General features: G+C 45.2%; 1 protein-coding gene across 2 annotated transcripts in view; it reads right to left on the bottom strand.

Annotated features, from left to right (window-relative positions):
• The window catches only part of prdm10 (PR domain containing 10), a 153,299-nt gene that overhangs the window by 47,877 nt on the left and 86,589 nt on the right, over nucleotides 1–18,833 (bottom strand). For both annotated transcript variants that reach the window (XM_052040007.1, XM_052040008.1), the window contains exon 14: nucleotides 2,877–3,032. In XM_052040007.1, the coding sequence (XP_051895967.1) occupies nucleotides 2,877–3,032 (156 nt within the window). The remainder of the gene's footprint in view (nucleotides 1–2,876; nucleotides 3,033–18,833) is intronic.

Raw genomic sequence — 18,833 nt, 5'->3', positions numbered from 1 at the left:
AAATAAGATATCAAATAAGTAGAAACCTGAACTGACAACATGTTAAACAAGGTACAATGAGAGCAGGGTAGCTGCGACAAGTGGGATTGTCGGATCGGAGAGATCTCCAGAGCCAGATCCACAGTAATTGTCTGTGTCTTCAAGAACTTCAGCTTAGATTTGTTGGGCTGGAGTGAGAGCTCAACATATTACTGCCCGTCAGGAAGTAGTTTGAGTCAATAGGTACTTGTGTCTCTCAGATTAAGCAGTAGCCTGGTTTTGGGCTGTAGTCATGACTGTGGGTCAGGCAGGCACAAAGACCCAGAATGAAGGATGCAGAGCTTCAGCCTTAGACCTTGTCCAACAGCCACAATGTACTTGTTAACTGTACAGACATGAAGAGAGATGATTGGGAGGATGGACGAACTGATCATGACAACAGTGTACAGGAGTCCATTCAAGAGGAGGTGAGCCAAAACTATGGGCAGAAATGGACAGTATAATGGAGAAACTGCTGTATCTGCAGTCCTTGAGCAGAAGTTTCCAAAAGCTGTGTTACTTTTCGAAGGTTCAGGACAATGGAAGGAGAAAAGTCCAGTTGTTCTGGTCCATTGAACTGAGGGGATACGAGAATCCAGTTTCCAAACTAAACAGTAGAATTGTATAATTTGGGGTATTACCTGGAACATCTGCAAATTGGGTTGAACATGAGGCTCAAAGATCAGTGAGGGAGAAAGTGGTTTTGGTTAATCCCACTGCAGTGTTTTCAAGAGGAGCCATGAAGTTCTCCCCAGTGTCCTCCCCAACATTCATCCCTCAACCCTGCATTAAGACATATTAGTGCTTCCAGTCTGAGGAACAGCAGTATGTTTAACAGTTAATTAGTTTGTGGATCTCGTCAAACTAGCCTCAAGGTTTTCTGGTAGAGAAAGCAGTGCTAATTAAGGTGGACTTCAAGGAAGACCAGATACTGTGGAGAATCTGTGGCTCCTGATGGCTGGAAATCATCAGATTAGCTAAAAAGCTCTGAGTCATTTGAGAATTATTTTCCTGCAGCTGTTCTCTTGCCACAGATCTAATGTAAGAAAATGGGATTAGTGTAGATGAGCAAAATAGTCGGCATGAATGTGGTGGGCTGAAGGGCCCGTTTCTGTTCTGCACAAACTACTGGCAGGTTGGTATTGGGGCTTTTTGTTTTGGTGAGCGGGGTGTTGGAAGGGCAGAAGGCAATAAATTACTGTGAATGAGGAGAATGGAAAGATCAGCATGGTCAGTGTCATACAGCAGCGCAGTCAGCAGTGAACAGATCGAGAGGAGGTATGGCGCCAGAGGGAGGGAGGCCTCGAGATGGATTAGGAATTCTAGAGATGGGAGAAAGGGTCTACAGATTGTTGTGAAGACTACTAGCCAAAAAAGCAAGACAGGGGCAGCAGAAGAACAGCTTCACGTCATGTCAGACTCAATTCATTAAGATGCGGACGCAGGAGGATGAAGCCGAGGCCTCTGCTGAGGAATGATCATTCAGAATCAGAGAGAGGAAGGGCAGAAGGATAGTGAAAACGCAGCAGGGAGTGTGATGGGGGTCAAGGGGGAAACATGGGGAGAGAAGAAAGGGCAGTTGAAGAAAGGTCAGGAGTGGGATTGGAATCCAAGAGCTGCTGATGTTTTTTTGTAATCTTCAGCATCAGGAAGGAAGGAAAATAGACCTTCGGTGCTGCAGCACCCAATGAGGCAGAGATGCCAAGTATTTCCAGCAGTCTCTGTTTTTATTTTGGATTCAGGGTATTGCTTGAATGCTTTCTTTTGGAGTTTTTTTTTGTTTCTCTGTTGAAGCAGAATGCTGGCTCTGACATTTGGACAGGTACATGGAGAGGAAAAGTTTAGAGGAATATGGTGCAATGCAAGCAAACGGGACGAGCTCAGGAAGGCACCGTGTTCGGCAGAGACAAGTTGGGCCGAAGGGCCTATTTCTGTGCTGTATAACTCTATGATAAATTCGAAGCATTCATGAAGGAGGATTCTACTGGGATTAGCTTTCTCTATTCCTTCCCTACATATTACCCCTTTTCCAGCAATGTGTTGTTTCAAACTCTGGAATTTGCAATAGCTACAATAAACCGGTTTGCTTCCTGTTGGGTCTTGGGCCAGTGAATGTTCAGTATTGAACTGCAATTCCTCTTTGGCCTCGCACATTGCTTCCAGGACGGTGGTGTATGCACTGATGACTGTTAGGAGCATTAGGAGCTGGAGGGTCATGAGATATTCACTTATCCCACAAGGCGAGATGCTGAGATCCAGACTAGCTCATTCTTGATGACATAAATCCCATGAAGATGGTGTTCAAGTTTGCCTTTCCAGGTGGCATACCCACCAGCTTATTCATCAAGCTGACAACCTTCTGCCCATCATGTCTCATTCAAGGGCGCAATGTCGATGTCAATGCATTGAAGTTCTCAAGGTGATGTTGAGGTTTTAACTTTCCATGTCCTGAACCTCACTTTGAGGAATAGAAGATGCTTGCATCTGATTTCTTTGCACGAGCGGTGGCAGCGATAAGCATATCTGCTCCCTACAGTCTGGGCAGAGTGAGGTCGTGGTCCAAGGCGGGCCAAAACCATCTGACACTTCAGACATGCAGTGCGCATTTGCTCTTGTGCACAGCTCTTCATTTGTCTCCCCACACTCCCCCTAACCTAATCCGTTCCCTCCTCTTAATCCGTTCCTCCCTCAGGACCCTGTTAAATGGTTAAAAAAAGCTCTCTTTCTGTCAATGAATTTATGGCAAGCCAAAGGATGTGAACTCAAACAGCCCACAGCATAATCACACAAACACATAGCCACACAGATGTACAATTACCAACAGCAGCTGTTGACTACAGTACTGGGCAACCACTTACTTTGAACTGCTTGCCGCAGGTGGAGCAGAGAAAGTCCTTCCGATCAGAGTGTCGCAGCATATGTAGTCGAAGCTTGTCCGGCCGGCAGAAGGCTTTGTCACATTCTGTACACTGGTAAATCTTCTCAGAGTGGAAGCTTCGAATGTGCTTCTTTATCTGTTCATTGATGCAAAGATAAAACAAGACAAAATAAGAAAACTACCGGGACCTTCTCTCCTCCTCCTACCAGTCTCCATCTACACCAATCCATCCACACTCACCTTCTATACTCCATTTAAACTCTCCTTTCACACACTCCTCCCACGCTCCAGCTACCAAACATATTGCACTTGCATCACGCACACATACCCCAGCATATTCGCACTTTCCGCTCACCATCCCTTCAATACACCCACTCTTTCCACATTCCAGCTAAACTACACTGACACCAGGCCTGGTATAATCGTACTTTCAACTATTCACCTACCCTAAAAAAAATTTTATAAACTGTCCTCAACCGTCAATGGGTTATCAAAAGGCCAGTATGCATGTACAGCAAGTAAATAGAAAATCTAGAAGAATGTTAATGCTTTTTGAGAGGGAATGGATTATAAAGTTAGGGACGTGTTGCTTCAGTCATAAAGGGCATTGTTGAAACCACTTCTGGAATACTGTGTCTTTGGTCTCTTTAAGGAAAGATGTTGACATATTGGACGCAACTCTACACTGGTACCTGGAATGGCCAGGTTGTCTTATGAAGAAAGGTTGGACAGGCTGGGCTTGTATCCTGTGAAGGTTAGAACACGAGAGGATTAGATTGAAACATCCAAGACCCCAGCGTTCTTGACAGGGTGAATGTGGAGGGGATGTTTCCTCTTGCGGAAGAATCTAGATCCAGGAGTCACTCTTTAAAACAAAAGAGTTGCCCATTTAAAACAGATGAAGTGATATATTTTCTCCCAGAGCATCATGAGTATTTGGAACCTTCTTGCTCAAAGGGCAGTGGAAACAGAGACTTTGAATATTTTTTTAAATGGAGATAGATCCTCGATAGGAGTGGGTGAAAGTATAGGGGTAGGTTAGAATGCAGATTTGAGGTTACAATCTGATGAGCTGTGATCTTATAAATGGTGGGTCAGGCTTGAGGGTCAAATAACCCACTCCTGCTTCCTATGTTCATATAATCCATCCTTTCCATTCTCTCATCTCATTTGTCATCACATTTCTCCCACCCCAAAATTTCAGGTATACCAGTTCTAAAATAGTTACTGAGCCTCTGAGCATTCCTCCCCAGATCATACCAAACTCCAAACCTTCCTCCTCCCTGCACAACTGCATTAAAATCCAAGTGTTCCGCAACTTTTTGATGATCTCATAATTCGGTGACATTAAAACCACCCTCCCACTCTCTCAACATCCCTTCCTTTCCGTCCTTCTGCTGTATACCAAGTTTTAAAATCAAAGCGTTGCATAACTCGGAGATAATCTGTTGAATTACTTACCATCCCTCCTACTGGTATCGCCTTTCTCAATTTGAAACTTAAAACATTTGTCTCATTATTAAAGAAACTCCAACCGGGGAGCTACTTCTAACCAGATTATCCTCATTACTCTTCATGCATTTTCCATCACCTTCTGAGTGGCTGATGTTGAAAAGTCAATGTAATGTCCCAAAAGTGCCTCAATAACAATTTCTCTCAGTACATTCAAAATACAAAAGCAAAATAATGCAGATGCATGAAATCTGAAAACAAAACAGAAAGTGCTTGGAAACTCAGCAGGCCAGACAGAGTCTGTGGAGTGAGAAGCAGAGTTAATATTTCAGGTCATTGGGGAATTTTGAAAAGTAGATCCTCAAGATGTATCCTAGTACTTGATAAAACCTCCATACCAGCTTCACCATGACTTTGGAAATAGCCAATAACCAAATCTTTTGTTAATGTGCATTCTTTAATCATATAAATATTGCACTTTTCAATAAACTATATCCTGAAGTTATTTAAAGAGAAAAATCAAAAGGAATAGAGAATTTACATTTACTTGGCACCAAAGATTCTCTAACATGTACCAAAGCATAATTATGCAGGGAGAGCTGCTAACTAATTATGCAGGGAGGGCTGGACTGCGCAGGTGCGATGCGGGCAGCTTAAAAAAGGAGAGAGCAAAAAAACCGGAGGACTCGAGGGCTTCGGTTCGGAGGACTTCGGAGCAGCTAAGTTTTTTCTGTTTATCACTTTTATTAGGGTTTTAAGTGTAAGGGTTAGTTTTTGTTAGGGTTTAAATGTAAGGGTTAGATTTTTATAACTTTCTTTAGTAAGTGTTTTAAAAGTTTTTTTCTAACTAGTCGAGTGGGGGCTGGACTGCGCAGGCACGGCACGGGCAGTTTAAAAAAGCAAACAGCCTATAGAGTGGGCAGCTGAGTGAGAGGCAGCAGAGTGGTTGGGCTTTGGCTCAAGGGGCTTTGGCGTGAAGGGGCAAGGAGGGTAAGTAGCTGGTAAGTAGGCAAAGGTAAGGTTTACCTTTTGTGTATTATAGATTTGTAGGTGGGATTAACTAGGGGGTAAAAAAACAAGGTAGTCAGATGGAGGACATGGTCATATGCTGCAGCTGTTTGCCGTGGGAACTCGTGGACCTTGCTGCGGTCCACGATGGCCACATCTGCAATAAGTGCTTGAGGCTGGACGAACTTCGGCTCAGAGTTGATGAGCTGGAGTCGCAGCTACAAACACTGCGCAGCATAAGGGAGGGAGAGAGTTATGTAGACACGGTCCATCAGGAGGCAGTCACCCCCTTAGAGCAGGTACATCTGAGGTTCAGGATGCAGATAGAATGGTGACTGTCAGGGGAGGGAAGAGGAAGAAGAAGTCAGGCAGGCAGACAGAGCAGGGAACCCCGGAGGCTGTTCTCCTCAGTAACAGGTTTTCCGCTTTGGAGGCTGTTGAGGGGGATGACCTGCAGGGGCCTAGCTGCAGTAACCAGGCCTCTAGCACTGGGACTGGTACTGCTGCTCAGAAAGGAAGGGTGGGAAAGAGACATGCGGTAGTGATAGGGGACTCGATAGTCAGGGAAACAGATAGGAGGTTCTGTGGCAGTGAGCATGAATCCCGGATGGTATGTTGCCTCCCAGGTGCCAGGGTCCAGGATGTCACTGATCGGGTCCACAGGATTCTTGAGTAGGAGGGAGAGCAGCCAGAAGTTGTGGTCCATGTTGGCACCAACGACATAGGTAGGAAGGGGGATGAGGTCCTGAAGAGTGAGTTCAGGGAGCTAGACAGAAGAGTGAGGAACAGGACCTCAAGGGTATCGCTGCCAGTGCCACGCGACAGTGAAGGCAGGAACAGGAGGAGGTGGCAGATAAATGCGGGGCTGAGAAGTTGGTGCAGGAGGGAGGGTTTTAGATTTCTGGATCATTGGGATCTCTTCTCGCTAAGGTGGGACCTGTACAGAGAGGACGGGTTACACCCAAACCAGAAGGGGGCCAATATCCTTGCGGCTAGGTTTGCTAGGGTGGTTCGGGAGGGTTTAAACTAGTTTGCGAGGGGGAAAGGAACCGGAGGAGTAGGTCAGAGGAAGAAGGGGATGAGGAAAAGTTAGATCAAACAGGTAGAGAGGCTTTGGGGAAGGAGAAGCAGAATACAGGCTATAAAAGTAGTAAGGTAGATGGACTGAAGTGTGTTTACTTAAATGCAAGAAGTGTCAGGAATAAGGGAGATGAACTGAGGGCTCGGATAAATATGGGGGACTATGATATTGTGGGTATTACTGAGACGTGACTGATGTCAGGGCAGGAGTGGATATTGAATATTCCTGGTTTTCGGTGTCTTAAGAGGGATAGGGAAGGGGGGAGAAGAGGAGGAGGGGTGGCGACACTGGTCAGGGACACTTGTTACAGCTGTGGAAAGGGTGGATGTTGTAGAAGGATCATCTCTAGAGTCCGTATGGGTGGAAGTAAGGAACAAGAAAGGAGCAGTTACTCTACTAGGAGTATTCTATAGGCCCCCCGGTAGCAGTAGAGCTGTAGAGGAGCAGATTGGCAGGCAGTGTTTGGAGAGAAGCAAAAATAACAGGGTTGTTATAATAGGAGACTTCAACTTCCCAAATATAGACTGGAACTTGCATAGTGCCAAAGGTTTAGATGGGACGGAATTTGTTAAATGTGTCCAGGAGGGATTCCTGACGCAGTATGTCGACAGGCCAACTAGAGGGAATGCCATGCGAGATCTAGTTTTAGGAAATGAACCGGGACAGGTGAAGGATCTATTGGTGGGTGAGCATTTGGGGGACAGTGACCATTGCTCCATAACCTTTAAAATTGTGATGGACAGGGACAGGTGCAGAGAGGACAAGAAGATATTTAATTGGGGAAGGGCAAACTATGAGGAGAGAACTTGGGAGTGTAAAGTGGGACGTCCTTTTTGAAGGGAAACGTACCATGGAGATGTGGTCGATGTTCAGAAATCTTATGCAGGATGTTAGGGATAAATATGTCCTGGTGAGGCAGAGAAGGAATGGCAGGGTGAAGGAGCCGTGAGTGATGAGAGAGGTGGAACAACCTGTTAGGGAGAAGAAGGTAACATACATAAGGTATAAGCAGCAAGGTTCAGACAGGGCCCGTGAGGAATATAGAGTAGCGAGGAAGGAACTTAAGAAAAGGCTGAGGAGAGCTAGAAGGGGACATGAAAAGGCATTGGCTAGTAGGGTTAAGGAAAATCCCAAGGCCTTTTTCACGTACGTGAAGGGTAGGAGGATGGCTAGGGTAAAGGTAGGTCTGATTAAAGACAAAGGTGGGAGAATGTGCCTGGAGGCGGCAGAAGTGGGAGAAGTTCTCAATGAATACTTCTCTTCGGTATTCACCAAGGAGAGTGGTCTTGATGACGCGGAAGGGAGTGCTGGTAAGGGTAATGTTCTCGAGGTTGTAGATATCAAGAGAGAGGATGTGTTGAAGTTGTTAAATAATATTAAGACAGATAAATCTCCGGGGCCTGACGGGATTTTCCCCAGGCTGCTTCGAGAGGCGAGGGAGGAGATTGTTGAACCGCTGGTAAGGATCTTTGAGTCCTCGTTGTCCACAGGGATGGTGCCGGAGGATTGGAGGGTGGCGAATGTTGTCCCCTTGTTCAAAAAAGGTAGTAGGGATAGTCCAGGGAATTACAGACCGATGAGCCTTACATCTGTGGTGGGTAAGCTGTCAGAAAGGATTCTAAGGGATAGGATCTATGAACACCTGGAGAATCATGGACTGATTAGGGACAGCCAGCATGGCTTTGTGAAGGGAAAATCTTGCCTCACAAGACTGATAGAGTTCTTTGAGGAGGTGACGAGGAAGATTGATGAGGGCAGTGCGGTGAATGTGGTCTATATGGATTTTAGTAAGGCGTTTGATAAGGTTCCTCATGGTAGGCTTCTTCAGAAGGTCAGAGGCCAAGGGATCCAGGGAAGCTTGGCTGTGTGGATTAGGAATTGGCTTGCCTGTAGAAAGCAGAGGGTTGTGGCAGAAGGAGTGCCCTCGGATTGGAGGGCAGTGACTAGTGGTGTCCCGCAGGGATCGGTTCTGGGACCTCTACTTTTTGTGATATTTATAGATGACTTAGATGAGGGGGTGGAAGGCTGGGTTAGTAAGTTTGCGGACGACACTAAGATAGACGGTGTTGTGGATAGTGTGGAGGGCTGTCAGAACTTACAGAGGGATATTGATAGGATGCAGAGCTGGGCTGACAAGTGGCAGATGGAGTTCAATCTGGAGAAGTGTGAGGTGGTACACTTTGGAAGGACAAACTTCAGGGCAGAGTACAGGGTAAATGGCAAGGTACTTGGCAGTGTAGAGAAGCAGAGGGATCTGGGGGTTCATATTCACAGTTCACTGAAAGTTGCCTCATAGGTGGATAGAGCAGTTAAGAAGGCCTATGGGATGTTAGCTTTCATAAATCATGGGATTGAGTTTAAGAGCCGCGAAGTGATGATGCAGCTTTACAAAACTCTAGTTAGACCACACTTAGAGTACTGCATTCAGTTTTGGTCACTGCATTATAGGAAGGATGTGGAGGCGTTGGAGAGGGTGCAGAGGAGATTTACCAGGATGCTGCCTGGATTAGAGCGTATGGAATATGAGGAGAGGCTTAAGGTGCTAGGGCTTTATTCACTGGAAAGGAGGAGGATGAGAGGAGACATGATAGAGGTATATAAAATATTGAGAGGAATAGATAGAGTAGACAGCCGGCGCCTCCTTCCCAGGGCACCAATGCTCAAGACGAGAGGGCATGGCTTTAAGGTTATGGGTGGGAGGTTCAGGGGAGATGTCAAGGGGAGGTTTTTCACCCAGAGAGTGGTTGGTGCATGGAATGCACTGCCTGGGGTGGTGGTGGAGGCAGATACATTGGACAGGTTCAAGAGTTTGTTGGATAGGCACATGGAGGAATGTGAGATAGAGGGATATGCAGGAGGAAAGGGTTATAGTGTGAGGGTGGTTTGATGGACGGCACAACATGGTGGGCCGAAGGGCCTGTCTTGTGCTGTATGGTTCTAATGGTTGTATAATTAGTTCCCTTAGATTGCGAATTCAAATAAATGACCAGTTAATCTGATTTTGGTATTGTTGATTGAGCAAGTTTAGACAATACACAGGGAAAATTCCCTCCTTCCATTCCAACAATACCAGGGAATCTTTTATATCCAACTTGGATAGCAGTACACTTTGCTTGCATGTAAAAGAAGGCATCTCTGCCATTGCAAAGTTCCCTCAGTGCTACCCTTAAGTACCGGCTGAGATAATGCATTGAGTTGAACTCAAAATTTTCTAAGTAAATGGCGAGTGCTACTTTCCTGACCTCGGGATGTCCCAAGGCAAATAAAACATTTTGTTTTAAAAGTGTGGTCACTGCTGCAATGTGGGAAATGTGGTTGCTATTTTGGAGAAAGTAACCATCCACAACAAAGATGGTCACATAACCTATTGCCCAGGACACCGGAAGTAACCTAGAGAAACAAAGGACTGCAGACACTGGAATCTAGATGAGAAAAAACAAGATGCTAGAGGAACCTCGAAGATGGGTCCTGGCCCAAAATGTTGACCACCTGCTTTTCTCCACGGATGCTGCCTGGCCTGATGAGTTCTTCCAGCATCTTGTTGTTTTCAAACAGAAATAACCTCAGCTATTTGAACACCACCTTCATTTCCGTGCTTTGGTTAAATATTACAATGGATAATAAACAATTTCCACACTGTAGATGCAGTCTTAAACTATCACAAATACCTGTCTAAACTGCAACAATCTCTTGGACCTGGTTACACATTTTATAACCATACATCTCCTTATGCATGGTTACCCTCTATTGCTTATGTCTTTAACCAGTTACGCACATCAATCATTGATGATACCCAATTACACTCTATCTACTGTTTATACATCTGTCACTTGGTTACATAGAATGACCATGGACTAAAGTAAATTACTGTCTGAAACCATCATTTGTGTGTCCTTGCTCCTGATTACATGCAGTAACTGTCACTTTCACCCAGCTGGATTTTGAAACTCACTTTTACATCTCGTTATATTCAGTTAACATACTATAATTACAGCTTAAATTCAGTTACACAAAGTAAACACTGCTTCCATCTCCTCACAAATAGTTGCACTCAAACTAGAAACAGAAAATGCTGGAAATACTCAGCAGGTCAGTCAGCATTGGTTGGAACAGAGGATACAAAATAAAATGCTTAGCAGGCCATGTGGTATCTCGGGAGAGAGGAAAGACAGTTAATGCTCAAACTCATTAACCTTGGAATTATTACTGGGAAATGTGGAGTTCAAACAACTTCTAAGGTGCAGAGAAAAGGTGTAGGATAGAGAGAACAAAGGAAAGGTAAAGAGGCATTAGAAGAGATGTACAGCACACATACGACAAGAAAGAAATAATGGTGAATTTGGAAAGGTGTAAATGCAGGAAATCGAACATAAAAATGCCGATCATCAAAAACTGATGAATTCAGTGCTGTTACGAACATTGCAATAGTCTGGTTGGGAGGTGCGCTACTGCTCCTTGAACTTTTCTCGAACTTTGTTGGGACAGTGGAGGATCTGAAGGACCAAGAAGCCAACGTGGGAGCGGGATGGAGAATTAAAATAATAATTGTCTGGAAATAAGTCACACTTGCGAACTGACAAAGGTGTTCTGTCAGAGTTACTGATCTGCATTCAAACATTTCGATACCAAATAGCAGAAAGAGCTTGCTTGATTGGCACACTACCCATCACGCTGAATGTTAAGTCCTTTCATCACCATCACAATGTGGATGCAGTGTACATCTGCAACGTTCACTGCAGTTACTCACTGTGGCTACTCCAAGTACATCTCCCAAATCTGGTACTTCAACCACCAAGCAGGCAGCAATCACATGAAAACCCCATCCACTGCAGGTTCCCCGATCCACACACTGTCCTGACCTGGTAATGTCCTGCCATTTTATTTTTTGCATCATCACTGAATCTCCATACCCAAGGTATGCGATTACCTTCACCAGAAGCCCTGGAACCATCCAAGGCAACTTGCTTGTACTTTTCCCCAAAGGAAACTAAGAATGGACAATAAATACCGGCTTTGCCAATAACACCTCCCGCAATACATCTACCACTCTACACAAGGATGAAAATGTAAACAAACCCCAGAAACATACAAGAGCAATAGGTTATACTAGTGGAGGATTTTAACTTTCCAATATTGGCTGGGATTGCCCGAGTACAAGGGGCTTAGATAGGGCAGAATTTGTTAAGTGAGCCCCATAGTTTTTTTGAGACAATATGGAGATAGTCCGACCAGACACGTGGTACTACTCGACTTATCTCAGGAAACAGAACAGTACAGCACAGAACAGGCCCTTCAACCCACAATGTTGTGCCGACTGAGCAGGTGGTGAAAGTGTTGATGAGGAAACACTTTGGGAACAGTGACCATAATTCTGTAAGTTACAATGTAGTTATGGAAAGGGATAAAATTTGTCTTAAGTTAAGGTTGTACATTGGGGAAGGCCAATTTCAATAGCACAAAGGGGGGCGTGGTGGAGCAGATGCTCGCAGATAAAGCGGCATCTGACAAGGGGGATTCTTTGAAAAGGGAGTTAGCAAGAGCTCACGGTCAGCATGTTCTGGTAAGAGTGAAAGGCAAAAATAGCAAGATTCAGAAACTTTGGATAAGTTTTCTTTATTAGTCACATGTACATCGAAACACACGGTGAAATGCACCTTTTGCATAGAGTGTTCTGGGGGCAGCCTGCAAATGTCGCCACGCTTCCGGCGCTAACATAGCATGCCCACAACTTCCTAACCTGTACGTCTTTGGAATGTGGGACGAAACCGGAGCACCAGGAGGAAACCCACGCAGACACGGGGAGGACGTACAAACTCCTTACAGCCAGCGGCCGGAATTGAACCCGGGTCGCTGGCGCTGTAATAGCGTTTCGCTAACTGCTACACTACCGTGCCTGCCCAAAGATATTGACTGTTTGATCAGGAATAAAAGAAACATATAGCAGGTGTATGATTGAAGGAGTCTCTTGAGGAGTATAGAGCATGTAGGAGAGAACTTAGGAAAAAAATTAGGAAGGCAAAAAAGGGGCCATGAAATATCCATGGCGAGTAAGACTATGGAGATTTTGAAGACATTCTACAAGTATAACTGGAGCAAGAGTTGGCAGGGAAAGAGTAGGGCCCCTTAGGGAACAAAGAGATAATGTGTGTGGAGCCAGGCAATGTGCAAGAGGTCTTAAATGATGGTGAGGACCTTCATCTGTATTCACTATGGGGAAGGATGTGGAAGATAGCAAGTTCAGGGCGGGATTCGTGGATAACCTGGAGCAGGTTAGTATGAAGGAGGAGGTGTCAGATACCATGGAATACATAAGACTGGATGAGGTCTATCCCAGGTTGCTATGGAAAGCAAGGGAGGAGTTTGCACGTTCTCCCTGTAACTGAGTGGTGCTCTGGTTTTTCTCCACATTCCGAAGATGTGTGGGTCAGTAGGTTAATTGGCCACTGTAAATTGTCTCTAGTGTGTAGGCGAGTGGTTGAATCTGGCCGGAGGTTGATGAGAATGTGGGGAGAATAAAACATTGGACTGATGTATGATTATTGTAAATGTGTGGTCGATGGTCGGTGCAGACGTGGTGGATTGAAGGGCCTGTTTTTGTGCTATACCCTCAAAACCATGACTGGAATCCATGGAGGATAAAGTTCACTTGGGAAGAGATGGGCATCCATACATGATGTCAAGTGCAAAGAATCAATGTCTGAATATCATACTCTCAACAATGACACAAGCATTGTGAATTATTACAATGCAAAGTGGCTCCCAGCCCAGCTGACCTTGCAAAGTCTTCCACACCATCACTTTGGTACTGATGCCTGTATTGTTGATTGAACCAGAGGTCAACGAAGGAGTAGGGCATTTTAGTTGGAGAATTGAGAGAGGGCGGGATGGTGGAATCCAAGAACAAAGTACAACTGAAAAAGACAAGGCACCAGATGACTTAGCAGGCATAAAGGTGTCCAAGTGCCCAGGGACTGAAGAGATGCATCCCAGACAAGGGAGGAGATTCCTGGTGCTCCGAGGAGAAATTTTCAAATCCTCTCTGGCCATAGGTGAGGTGCCAGATGACTGGAGAACAGTGAACATGGTACTTTATTCAAGAAAGACAGCAGGGATAAAGAAGGTAATTACAGGCCTGTGGGGCTAATATTGGTGGCAGAGAAATTATTGGAGAGGATTCTGAGAGGCAAGATTAATCTGCATTTCAATAGGCAGGGTTACTTAAAGGTCGTCAGCTTGGCTTTATTAGGGGAGATCCTGTCTGACTAACTTAAAAAAGTTTGCAGATGAGTATAGTGTAGTTCACGTAGTCTTAGACAAGACCCCACATCAGACGCTGGTCCAAAAGATTAGAGCTCAAGGAATCCAAAGCAAGTTGGTAAATTGGATTGAAATTATCTGGTAACAGAATGCTGACGATGATGGCTGAGGGACGTGCTTACAATTCAAACCCTGTGGTGTACTTTACGGTCTATGAATGTAGGAGGTATGGTTAATACACACAAAAATTGGTCATAAGGAGGGAGTCTTCAGATACAGAATAATACTGATGTTTGCAGAGCAATGGCAGATGCACTTTAATCCTGAAAAATGTGAGGAATAATAAGGCTAGGATATACACAATGAATGGTAGGACCCAAGGAAGTTCCAAGGAACTTTAGTGTAGAAATCCCAGAATCCATGATTAGCTATAGTGGTTAGGAAGACATATAGGATACCCGTCTCCATTAGATTGGGCATATAATGTATGAGTAGGGAGGTTATGGTACAACAAAGGTAGTAATTTCAGGATTACTGCCTGTGCCAAGTGACAGTGGGTATAGGAATAGAATGAGGAGGAGGTTAAATGCGTGCCTGAGGGATTGGAGTATGGAGCAGGGATTCAGATTTCTGGATCACTGGGGCCTCTTTTGGGGCAAGTATGACCTGTACAAAGAGGACGGGTTGCACTTGAATCCAAGGGGGACCAATATCCTGGCAGGGAGGTTTGCTAAGGCTACTGGGGGGAGTTTAAACTAGATTTGTTGGGGGGTGGGATCCGAACTGGAGAGACTGGGGAAGAAGTGTTTGGCTCTCAAATAGAGAAAGCTAGTAGTAGGTACGAGAGGGAGGATAGGCAGGTGATAGAGTGGCTATTTTAATGCAAGGAGTATTGTGAACAAGGCGGATGAACTTAGAACTTGGATCAATACTTGGAGCTACGATGTGGTGGCCATTACAGAGACTTAGATGGCTCAGGGACTGGAATGGTTGCTTCAAGTGCCAGGTTTTAGATGTTTCAGAAAGCACAGGGAGGGAGGCAAAAGAGATGGGGGAGTGGCACTGTTGATCAGAGATAGTGTCATGGCTGCAGAAAAGGTGGACGTCATGGAGGGACTGTCTACAGAGTCTCTGTGGGTGGACATTAGGAACAGGGAAGGGTCAATAACTTTACTGGGTGTTTTTTATAGGCCGCCCAATAGTAACAGGGATATGGAGGAGCAGATAAGGAAGCAGATCCCAGAAAGGTGTGATAATGACAGAGTTGTTGTGATGGGGGATTTTAATTTCGCAAACATCGATTGGCATTTCCAGACAGTGAGGGGTTTGGATGGGGTGGAGTTTGTTAAGTGTGTTCAAGAAGGATTCTTGACACAGTACATAGATAGGCCTACAAGAGAGGCTGTGCTTGATTTGGTATTGGGAAATGAACCTGGTCAGGTGTCAGATCTCTCAGTGGGTGAACATATTGGTGATAGTGATCATAATTCTATCTCTTTTATGATAGCACTGGAGAGAGATAGGAACAGACAGACTAGGAAGGCGTTTACTTGGAGTAAAGGGAATCATTGAGGCTCTCAGGCAGGAAATTGAAAAATTAAATTGGAAACAGATGTTCTCAGGGAAAAGTACGGAAGAAATGTGGCAAAAATTCAGGGGATATTTGTGTGGAATTCTACATAGGCATTTTCCAATGAGACAGGGGAGTCACGAGAGGATACAGGAACCGCGGTGTGCAAAGGCTGTAATAAATCTAGTCAAAAGGAAAAGCTTACAAAAGGTACAGAGAGCTAGTTAATGTTAGAGATCTGGAAGTGTATAAGGCTAACAGGAAGGAGCTTAAGAAGGAAATTAGGAGAACCAGGAGGGGACATGAGAAAGCCTTGGCGAGCAGGATTAAGGAAAACCCCAAGGCATTCTACAAGTATGTGAAGAGCAAGAGGATAAGATGCAAAAGAATAGGGTCTATCAAGTGCAGCAGTGGGAAAGTGTGTATGGATCCGGAAGAAATAGCAGAGGTATTTAATCAGTATTCACTACGGAAAAAGATCTGGGGGATTGTAGTGAGGACTTGCAGCAGGCTGAAAAGCTTGAGCATGTAGATATTAGGAAAGAAGGTGCTGGAACTTTTGGAAGGAATCAAGTTGGATAAGTCGCCAGATGAGATGTACCCCAGGCTGCTGTGGGAGGCAAGGGAGGACATTGCAGAGCCTCTGACAGTGATCTTTGCATCATCGATGGAGATGGGAGAGGTTCCAGAAGATTGGAGGGTTGCGGATGTTGTTCCCTTATTCAAGAAAGGGTGTAGAGATAGCCCAGGAAATTATAGACCAGTGAGTCTTACCTCAGTGGTTGGTAAGCTGATGGAGAAGATCCTGAGAGGCAGGATTTATGAAAACTTGGAGAGGTATAATATGATTAGGAATAGTCAACATGGCTTTGTCAAGGGCAGGTCCTGCCTTACAAGTCTGACTGAATTTTTTGAGGATGTAACTAAACACATCAATGAAGGGAGAGCAGTAGATGTAGTGTATATGGATTTCAGCAAGGCGTTTGATAAGGTACCCCATACAAGGCTTATTGAGAAAGTAAGGAGGCACGGGATCCAAGGGGACATTGCAATGTGGATCCAGAACTGGCTGGCCCACAGAAGGCAAAGAGTGGTTGTTGAAGGGTCGTATTCTGCGTGGAGGTCGGTGACCAGTGGTGTACATCAGGGATCTGTTCTGGGACCCTTACTCTTTGTGATTTTTATAAACAACCTGGATGAGGAAGTGGAGGGGTGGGTTAGTAAATTTGCTGATGACACAAAGGTTAGATGTGTTGTGGATAGTATAGAAGGTTGTCAGAGGTTACAGAGGGACATAGATAGGATGCAAAGTTGGCCTGAGAAGTGGCAGATGCAGTTCAACCCAGATAAGTGTGAAGTGGTTTATTTTGGTAGGTCAAATATGATGGCAGAATATAGTATTAATGGTAGGACTCTTGGCAGTGTGGAGGATCAGAGGGATCTTGGGGTCCGAGTCCATAGGACGCTCAAAGCGGCTACGCAGGTTGACTCTGTGGTTAAGACGGCATATGGTGCATTGTCCTTCATCAATCGGGGAATTGAATTTAGGAGCCGGGAGGTATTGTTGCAGCTATACAGGACCCTGGTCAGACCCCACTTGGAGGACTGTGCTCAGTTTTGGTTGCCTCACTACAGGAAAGATGTGGAAGCCGTAGAGAGGGTGCAGAGGAGATTTACAAGGATGCTGCCTGGTATGCGGAGCATGCCTTATGAAATCAGGTTGAGGGAACTCGGCCTTTTCTCCTTGGAGGTGACTGAGGATGAGGGGGGACCTGATAGAGGTATACAAGATGATGAGAGATATTGATCAGGTGGATAGTCAGAGGCTTTTCCCCAGGGCTGAAATGGTGGCCACAAGAGGACAAAGGTTTAACGTGCTGGGGAGTAGGTATAGAGGAGATGTCAGGGGTAAGATTTTTACTCAGAGAGTGGTGAGTGTGTGGCATGGGCTGCCAGCAACAGTGGTGGAGGCGATTACAATAGGGTCTTTTAAGAGACTGTTAGATAGGTACATGGAGATGAGAAAAATAGAGGGCTATAGGTAGCCTAGTACTTTCTAGGGCAGGGACATGTTCTGCATGGCTTTGTGGGCCGAAGGGCCTGAATTGTGCTGTAGGTTTTTCTATGTAACTATACAAAACAATCGTAAGGCTGGAGTACTGTATGCTGTTCTGGTCACCACACAATTTTAAGGATGTGATTACACTGGAGTGAATGCAGGAGAGATTCACCAAAATATTCCCCAGGATGGAGCACTTCAGTTACGAGGAGAGACTGGATAGGCTGGGTTTGCTTTCCTCAGAGTGGACAAGGTTGAAATGCGGACCTGACTGGGATATGCAAAATTATGAGGGGTGTCCAGAGGGTGGATAGTGAGCAACTTTGCCCTGAGTAGAGGTGTTTACAACCAGCAGGTGCAAGTTAAGCTAAAGGGGTGAAGGTTTAGAAGACAATTGGAGGAAATTTTCCACCAAGGTGATCAGAATCTGGAATGCACCGACTGAGAGGCTGGTGGAGGAAGTACTCTTAAAATATTTAAATATATAGATGAGCACTTGAAATAGCATGACAGAAAAGGCTATGGGCCAATGCTGGAAATGGATTAGTTTAGACAGGATGGGTTGAAGGGCCTGGTTCTGGGCTGCTTCACTCTGAATCTATAAACTGCCCCCACAGACCACTCAAGCAACGTCCTGACCTTGTTGTGCTCACAGCACCATATCTTACAGACAATGTGCCAGCTATCCCCTTACAATCCCAGGGTACTGGATTGAGGATTGAGGATAGTGGCCAACATCCACTATGAGGATGTTGTCTGGTCAACCTTGGAGTGCTCAACATTGATATCAGATACCAGTCTTAAGACATCAAGTCAAACGTGGGCACAGAAATCTCCTGATTACCACCTACCGTCCTCCCTCAGCTGATGACTCAACATTAGGGAGAAGCGCAGAAAGTAGCAAGGGCACAACTGAGTAGAGTGACTTCAGCGTTCGTCATCAGGAGTGGCATGGTGGCATCACCGCTTACTGAGGTGGTCAAACCTTGAAAAACATACAGATGGACTGGCTCTGCACCGAACAGTGAGTGAACCAATACAACAGACAAACCCACTCGCCTTGTTCTCACCAATCTACCCACAGCAAATGCATTTGTCTGTAACAGCATTGGTAGAAGTAACTAATACACAGACCTTGTGGAAACAAAGTCCCATCTTCATACTGAGAGCACCTCAATTGTGTTATTGTGACACTAAAATCGTTTTAAATGGTGCAGAGACTGAGAATAGATCTGGCAGCTTAAAGCTGGGTATCCCTGAAGTGCAGTGGACCATCAACAGCAGAAATGTACACCACTGCAATGTGTAACCTCGTGGCCTGGCATGTCCCTCATTCTATTTTTAATATCAAGCAAAGGGGTCAAACCTGGTTCGATGAGTGCAGAGGGGCATGGTGGGAGCAGCACCAGGTTACCTATAAATGATGAAGTACCAGCCTAATGAGGCTGGAATACAGAAATACATCCATGCTAAACAGCAGGAATAGCATGCAAAAGAGAGAAACAAGCAA

This window comes from Pristis pectinata, chromosome 27, assembly GCF_009764475.1.
Source record: "Pristis pectinata isolate sPriPec2 chromosome 27, sPriPec2.1.pri, whole genome shotgun sequence".
In the NCBI taxonomy this organism is placed as follows: Eukaryota; Metazoa; Chordata; class Chondrichthyes; order Rhinopristiformes; family Pristidae; genus Pristis; species Pristis pectinata.
The sequence above is the reverse complement of the archived record's forward strand: the minus strand, read 5'-3'. Positions and strand labels throughout refer to the sequence as shown.